The sequence below is a fragment of the Heterodontus francisci genome, chromosome 33 (assembly GCF_036365525.1).
Source record: "Heterodontus francisci isolate sHetFra1 chromosome 33, sHetFra1.hap1, whole genome shotgun sequence".
NCBI classification, from domain to species: domain Eukaryota; kingdom Metazoa; phylum Chordata; class Chondrichthyes; order Heterodontiformes; family Heterodontidae; genus Heterodontus; species Heterodontus francisci.
This window is the reverse complement of record NC_090403.1, coordinates 21,624,192-21,632,659: the sequence shown is the minus strand read 5'-3', so window position 1 is coordinate 21,632,659 and position 8,468 is coordinate 21,624,192. Positions and strand designations below refer to the sequence as shown.

The window sequence follows — 8,468 nt, the reverse complement described above, 5'->3', positions numbered from 1 at the left end:
TATACTAATCCTACACTAATCCCATATTCCTACCAAACATCCCCACCTGTCCCTATATTTCCCTACCACCTACCTATACTAGTGACAATTTATAATGGCCAATTTACCTACCAACCTGCAAGTTGCAGAATGCGAACTTCCTGGAGCTTATTCTTTATTGAAAACAGATTTTCTTCCTGTAAATAACTTTTTTTAAATGGAGAAGCAGTGCAAATAATTGCAAGAGTGAGTTGATTGGAATAAAGAGGGTAAGAGATGTTCCCTGTTTGTGCAGAGCTGCTGCAGGGTGGAAGTAAGTTTGCGGAGTGGCGCTCTGGCTCTGCGGGACTGTTGCTGACGCACAGTATCTGCCTCTTCTCTCCGAGTTTTTCAACCATTCGGACACAGCCGGGGCTCAGTTCGGATCGCACTGAGGCTTCCCCGACCTCTTCGTCCCCACCAGCCATGGGCACCGGGACCCGCTGCCAGCCTCCCCTCGCCAGGCTGGACACTGTCTGCCTTCTCCTCCTCCTCGCAGGATTGCACTGTGCCAGCTCAGGTAAGAAAAGAAAAGCTTTTCATTCAGACTTTTAACTGCCCGCTGCCAAACAAACAACAAAAGCGGGCAGCAAACTTTTTTTTTTGTCTTTAAATGTTCATTGCAATCCTCTTTTCAGTCATTTCACAGCCACTCGCTGCCTTTAATTCGCCTTTGCTGACGCTGCACCCTTAATTTTGTGAAATAAAGTTAAGTTTCATGGCTGGATCCAGCAGTAGGAATGTCCTGAACTGAGTAAAAACAGATGTGACTTTTTTTTGTGATGAGGGGGGAGGGGAAGAGACTGATTTGTCTTTTAGGCAAGAAATCAAAGTGTTGGAAGGGGCTGCAGATTGTGGAGAAGGTGTTTTAATACTGACACTGCCTTTTTATTAAACAGCCTGGCTGACTGACAGGCTGCCTCCCAATCCCCTGAACATCACCATCCAGCTTGGCCCTTTAAAAGGGAGAAATGCCTGAGTGAAGTAGCCAGGCCAGTGGTTGGTAATGTTTGGGCAGCACAGACAGACAGACCCATGTTGATCCTGTGCAGCTGCAGGTTCCTTCTTTAACTGGGTTCACTGACCCTTATATCTCCATGACGTGTTGGTGGGGCCCACCATTTGCAGCAGACTAATGAAATGTTGGGGGTGGGAGCATTATTTCCTCAGGAGTTTTTAAACACAACTTCGCTGCCAGTTGACAAAGACCTCTTGCTGTCTTGACTCCTGTGACACACCACGTGTTGAGGGAAACATTATACTGTCGGTGGTGCAAACTGTTTTTTATGTTTTGTTTTTATTTTTAAAAACTTTTGAGACCAGGTACCAAATGCCATTACAAGTTATTCCATTGCGCCAGTCTCTGGATATAAGGTGACACATCTTGCCCAGGTAACAATCTCTTGCCCCTTTTAAGATGTGTTGGCAGGATGGAGCTGCCATTACTGTTGTCCGGTCAGCCCACCTGGCAAGGAGTTAAAGCAAAGAAATTGCTTTTCTCTACCGCCTTTCACAAGCCCAGGATTTTATAGGCAGTAAAGTACTTTTGAAGTGTACTTCCTGTTAATTGTCAGAAACACAGCAACAATTGTGCACAGCAAGCTCCCACAAATAACAACATGATAGTGACCAGGCAATCTTTTTTTTTTGTTGATGGTTGCTGGGTAAATATTGGCCAGGACTGCAGAGAGAACACCCCCTGCTTCTCTTCAAAATAGTGCTGTGGGATCTTTTACATGTACCTGAGAGGGCAGACGGGGGCCTCACTTTAACCATGTGCCGAGTATTGCAGCCGGGGCCATGTGTTAATAGTGTTTAGTCATTGGTATAAAGGAGTGGCAACAGGTGAGGGCACTGTGTTTCAGTGAATCTCAGCTGGGTATTGAACCAGTGAGGCATGGGTTTGGTGTGATTGTCACCTGAGACAATGATCACAAAGATAACTACATTTGGCTCATTATTTTCACTATTCCACAGAAACCTACAGCTCCCCCCACCCCCCTCCCCATCTCTGAATGACTCCTGAGATTTTGCCTTCAGTATCTCACCCAGACCCCAATCCAGATATTACTCACCTTTGTGTGAAGAAATGTTTTATTACATTATTCCTAAACTTGTCTTTTCCCAGTTTGGATGTGAGGCTTTTTAACTTGCAGTTGCTGTTTAACTTTAAAGCGGCCCCACATTGTTTTGCTGTCCCAATTAGTTTCATCATCTACCTCTTTAGGTCCCCTTCTCGTTAGCTACTTTCAGAGAGGTAGGAGACCATTCAGCCCCTCGAGCTTGTTCTGGCATTCAACTGCCTTGGTTCAATATCCCTTAACACCCTTATCTAACAAAAATCTATCAGTCTCAGTTTTGAGATTTTCAATTGACCCCCAGCCCTGACAGCTTTTTTGTGAGAGATGGTGCCAGATTTCCAATGCCCTTTGTGTGAAGATTAAAGAATAAAGATTGAAGAATCCCAATTTTCCTACCCATTCCTTTTAGGAATCAGCCTCATGGCTCTTCAGTGAATTGGTGGTGAGCATTTTACTCTTTGTGATCACGTTCTCTTGTTCATACCCCCATAGCTCCATGGACTGTCTAAGTGTTTTGTAACACTTCGTATGAAGCTGTCGTGGATGTGGCATCAGTGTGAGTAACTGAGTGCGTTAGTCCAGAAAGTACTGTGTGAGGTTGCACACTGGTTTTCTGGGTGTAATGAGGAGTCATTTGGAGTGAAGATAGCAATGCAACTTGGACTGAACCAAAACAACAGGCAGGTTGGCGTGAACTGCCAGGAGTGGAACACCCCAGGTAGAGGGAGCACTACTTTGGAATGCACATATCTAGGGGCTTCCGATCATATAAACTGACAGCAGAACTTGCACAGTTATAACCCAACCTGGACTCTGAGATATGTGCTGTGCTTTATCTATATTGAAGCCTGCATGCACCTAAAGTAATTTCACAAAATACAGGAGTCTAAAGGACAATGACTAGCCAGGAATCCACCGAGATTCAGATTGCTGTTCTCATCAATGTTTTTCACTTGAATTTAATCCATTATACTCACAAACACAGGTGGTCCTGGTGCATATTTTTAGTTGCAGGCATGTGGATAGGTGGACCATGATGATGTCATCTCTATGTGTGATGACGTCACCTCTGTGTGATGACATCATCTCTGTGATGATGTCATCTCTATGTGTGATTGTTATGACCAGGTGAGAAAGGTGTCTCGGGGTCTGTTACTGTCTTCACCTGGTCTTATTGTAACAGGGTTTAATTTTAGCACACTGTGTTTTGAGCTCCCCTTTTGTGAATCCTTGTTCACAGCTTTCCAATTATGAGACAAAGAAACCAATTCACTCAGGTTTTCTGAGGTTTAAAGAAGAAAGATGAAATTTTATTAAAACTTAAACTCTAATACAGTTGACACCTACGGATATATAACGCGCCCACTCTCGCATGCACATGCGATATACACATGCAGATAGGGACAGAAAAGAGAAGACGAAATTACAAGGTGAAAGGTTTGAGGCAGTCTCTAACGGGGGTTTTTTTTTGTTGTTGTGCTTCAAGCTCACTTGATTGTAGGTAGTCTTGCTGTTCGGGGCCCAGTGTTCTTCTGAAACCTTGTTCACATAGGAGACTTTTCTCTCTTTGAGGTTCAGATGTTTTCACAAGATTCAGTTCTGTGGGAAAGAGACGGAGGCAGGGAGGACTGGAGAGGAGGTTCTGTTCCAACTGGGAGCACATAGCTTTCTCAGTTCAAATTCTGTTTTTCCAATTTAAAACTCCCCTAGTTGGCCAGCAGGTGGTCATGTGACCGACTGGTTTGACCAGGTCTCGTCTGTGTTTTGGGGCGCGGACTGGTTCCTTTATTTCAACACTGTCTGGTCCTGTGCAAATGTCCTTCCAGTCAGGAGCTTGCAGTTTTAAGTTTTAATGTTCATGTGGTGAAATAGTGTGTGCCTCAGTCTTGGTAGGTGGGGGGCTTGCCTGACAGTGATGATGTCATCTCTGTGCAGGGTGATGTCTTTTTCCCCCATGCTGCTGGTCTGCTGGATCTGGTGTCCAGTATCCTTGGCCTCTGGCTGTGGCCACCCTAGGTAAGTCTATTTCTGGGTATCTCATTCAGGAGTGAAGGACTAGACACTAATGGGGAAGTCCTTGAGTTGTACTGTAGTGCCGCTGGTGAGTTTTATTACAACTGGAAACTTCCTGGAGTGACCACTGCACACTCCATATATTGTAATTGTTATGAAAGTGATTCTGTTTCTTTGTTAAAATATTTTTTTGAGGAATTCATACTCAAACTGAATAAATGTTGGACCAACTTTTTTTTCAAGAGGGCACTGAAAGAACTAATTTGGCAACAATGTTTACTAGTTGTTACATGGCTCAAGTTAAAAATAGAACATAAACCCTGGTAAGAGGGGAAGATGTGGGCAGAGAAATCAGTTGCGCCCCTTGATTGGACAAGCCTGGGACCAACAGCACACATCTGAGAGGGCAGCAAACTCACAAGCTTTTGGTTGCAGTGTCAGTGTGTTTTACCTTCTGGAATGGGATAAATTTAGCCTGCTGTTGAAGTGTCAAGAAAGGAGAGAAGACCACAACCATCTCTCTTTCCAGCAACTCTCTAAAAGACCCTGAGAAGTCCACTGTGTCAATTCACCTTGTCTCCTGTCTTTGGAAAAAAAAACCTGCTAAATTAATTCTCAACGCCGCCTGCAAAGAACTGTTCTAAAAGATCTCAGTGACCCGTCTATGTGTACTCAGATGTTAGACTGTATGCCAGTTTTTGGAACACAATATATCTCATCTGCTGTTTTCTTCAGGAATAAGCAAGTATTCAGCCCAAGTTTTTTATTGTCTGTAACAGAGCTCTGATCGAAAATCCCTTATATTTTTCCGGTGAACCTGTGTGTCGTGTGTGTAAGGTAAAAAGGGAACTTTAAAAATTTCAATGTGTGTTTATGCTTTACTTCATTACTGGTTAGAACCTGTTTTATAATAAACTGATAATTTTGTTGTTCATTAAAGAAACCTGGTTAGTACGTTCTATTCTGGGAAAAATAGGGTATATGATTGACTGTATCGGTAAGTGGGAAAAAGTTAAATATATGTTGTGACCTGTGGAGTGGTGGGACTAGAATAAACAGTGCACTCCTCAGTCGTAACATAGCAAATGATACACTAGAGTGCGCTGTTCTGTAGTGCGCAGGTACGCACCCTTTGGAGCAGGGGACAGCTGTGTCTGAGGTACTGATGACAGGATTATCAGACTACTGACTGAAGGCTGGAGCACAGACCCACAGGCAACTGTTTTCTTAAAAATTATAATCAGGTGGTAAATAATTCAATAAATGATTTTGTTTTTAATCACTAACTAATAGTTAGGAAAATGAGAGTACAAGATGGTCATTCAGTCCTTGAGCCTGTTCCACCATTCTACTAGGCCATTGCTGAGCTGTATCTAAACAATTAATATCCTGGCGTAAATTTATCAATTTTAGTTTTGAACTTTTCAGTTGACTCCCAGCCTCAACAGCATTTTGGGGAAAAGAGTTCCAGATTTCCACTACCCTTTGTGTGAAGAAGTGCTTCCTGACTTTACACCTGAATGTCCGAGCTCGCATTTTAAGGTTATTCCTCCTTGTTCAGGACTCGCCCAACAGAGGAAATAATTTCTCTCTATCTACCCTATCAAATGGGGTATGGCAGCATAGTGGTAATGTTACTGGAGTAATCTGGACCAATGCTCTGGAGACATGAGTTCAAATTCCACCTCAGCAGCTATGGGAATTTGAATTCAAACAAGTAATAAATCTGGAATAAAATGCTAATCTCATTAATAATGATCATGAAACTACTACTACTAAAAATCCATCTAGTTCACAAATGTCCTTTAGGGGAGGAAATCTGCCATCCTTACCTGGTCTGGCCTACATGTGACTCCAGATCCACAGCAATGTGGTTGACTCTTAACTGCCCTCTGAAATAGCCTAGAAAGCCACTCAGTTGTATCACACCGCTACAGAAATCACTGTGGGCATACCCACAGCACATGGACTGCAGTGGTTCAAGAAGGCGGCTCACCAACCCCTGCTCAAGGGCAATTAGAGATGGGCAATAAATGCTAGCTTTGCCTGTGATGCTCACATCCCAAGAATTACTTTTTAAAAATCCTTTAATCATCTTAAACACCCCAATTATATCACCCCTCAATCTTCTGCACTCCAGGGAATAAATGCCTGGTCTATGCAACCTTGCCACACAATTTAACCATTTTAGCGCAGTATCAATCTGGTGAATCTACACTCCCTCCAAGGTCAATACATCCTTCCTGAGCTGCACGGTACTCCAGATTGTTCTAACCAGAGTTCTATGTAACAGTGGAACAACTTCCTTTGTATTCCAGTCCACTTGAGATTCTATTCTAACATTCTATTAGCCTTTAAAATTATGTTTTGTACCTGTCCACTAGTTTTGAATGGTTTCTGTATATGAACCCCTAAATCTCTCTGCTCCTCCATAGTTATAGCTTTGCACCATTTAGAAAACACTCGAGTCTGTCTTTCTTAGCCCCAAAGTGGATGATGTCATACTTCCCCACATTGAATTCCATCTGTCACAGTTTTAAACACTCATTTAATCTGACAATGTTGGGATGAAATACTATCAAAGATGGAACTAAATTTCTTACAAAAATTGAAGTATAATTCAAGATCAAGAACTAAGATCAAAATGATCCATCAGACTAAATCAGGACTGACCCTTCTCCACAGCTTCTGGACCAGATGTTAGGAACCGAACCAAACGAATGCAATGTCTGTATTCATTCAAGCCCAGTTTAGTATTTCTCAGCATTGTTTGTGGTTTCACGATGAATTGTGAGTGCAATGAAACAATGGGGATGATTTTTAATGGTAGAAACAAAGTGTGTGGGCACTTAGACTTAACCCAGTTAGATTTTCAGCCACTGTCCTGAGCAGGCAACAGGGACACCTACCCAAATCCAGCAGGGTCCTTCTTAGCATATGCATCAGATCACAATAACGTCATCTGGACCTGACTGCAATTTTTAAGAAGGACTGAGCAAGAAGTGACACTGAGTTTCCCGCCAGGCCCAGCCCAGCAAGGAAATGGATCGTGGTTGGACAAGACCCAAAAATATTGTTTCCTTTTACTTTACTGGGAGGAAATCTTACGGCTCCCCTGCCCTGAACTCACACCCTCTCCCCGCGCCCCACCCCAAACCCCATCCCAATTGTGGGACATCCACTGAACAGCTCAGTCGCCATTCCCACCACTTGCCCTTCGGGCCTCTCGATTCTCAACCACTTCCCACCCAGCGGTTTAAGCCACCACCACCCCCCCCCCCCCCCCCCCCCCCCACCACCACCCTCAAACCCCAGGCCTAATTTCCAGAGCAGCAGGCGGACAGGACCAATAATTGAGACATTTTTAGAAGCACAAATATTGAAAAACATTCCAGGAGGAAAACTTAGAAAGGGAAGACTAAACTGAGCATAATGACCCCACCTTCCACCACCCCCCCACCCACCCCCCCACCTTGGCCTGCAGGCTAAGACTAAAATACAATCAGAATATCTTCCACGAATTTTGTTTAAAGTGGCTAAATTTCCAGGCCCAAAGACGACTAAGGCCTTAATTTCCTAACATCTGGGAGTGAGGAATGTCACCCACAGCTCGGACATGTTCATAAAGCCCAGGTATGTGTCTACCATTTTCTGATGTGGGCTAACAACAGGTCGGGTTCTACACTGACCACTGGAAAATGAGCCCCTAAAAGTGATTTCTAGAAGTTGATTATAGGCATAGGAACAGGAGTGGGCCATTCAGCCCCTCGAGCCTGTTCCACCATTCAGTGAGATTATGGCTGATCTGTGACTTAACTCTATGTATCTGCCTTTATCACATATCCCTTAATACCTTTAGTAAACAAAAGTCACAGATAAAATTAACAAGTGACCCAGCATCCAGTGCCATATGCATGTAGAAGTGTTTCTTAATTTCACTCCTGAAAGGCTTGGCTTTCATGGTTTAGGCTATGTCCTCTAATTCTAGCCTTCCCAACCAGCAGAAATAAAATAGATAGAGAAAAACTCAGTTCCCCTTAATATCTTGAAACTATCTTTCAAAATCGCCTTTGACCTTCTAAATTCCAGGGAATACAATCCCAGTTTGTGTAATCTCTCCTCTGAATTTAAGTTTGGAGTCCAGGTATCATTCTTGTAAATCTATGCTGCACTCCCTCAAAGGCCAGTACAGCCTTCCCAAGATAAGGTGCCCAAAACTGAACACAGTACTTCAGATGTAGTCTAACTAGGGCTTTGTAGAGCTGTAGCATAACTTCTACCCCCTTGTATTCTAGGTCTTCTATAAAGGCCAGCATTCCATTAACATTTTTGCTTATTTTCAATACCTGACCATGA

General features: G+C 43.4%; 1 protein-coding gene across 1 annotated transcript in view; it reads left to right on the top strand.

Moving 5' to 3' along the window:
* Positions 1–388: 388 nt before the first annotated feature.
* Positions 389–8,468, top strand: part of mrc2 (mannose receptor, C-type 2) — a 262,300-nt gene continuing 254,220 nt past the window's right edge. Inside the window, exon 1 of the mRNA XM_068013057.1 lies at positions 389–538. Within this exon, the coding sequence (XP_067869158.1) occupies positions 445–538 (94 nt within the window). The 5' untranslated portion in view covers positions 389–444. The remainder of the gene's footprint in view (positions 539–8,468) is intronic.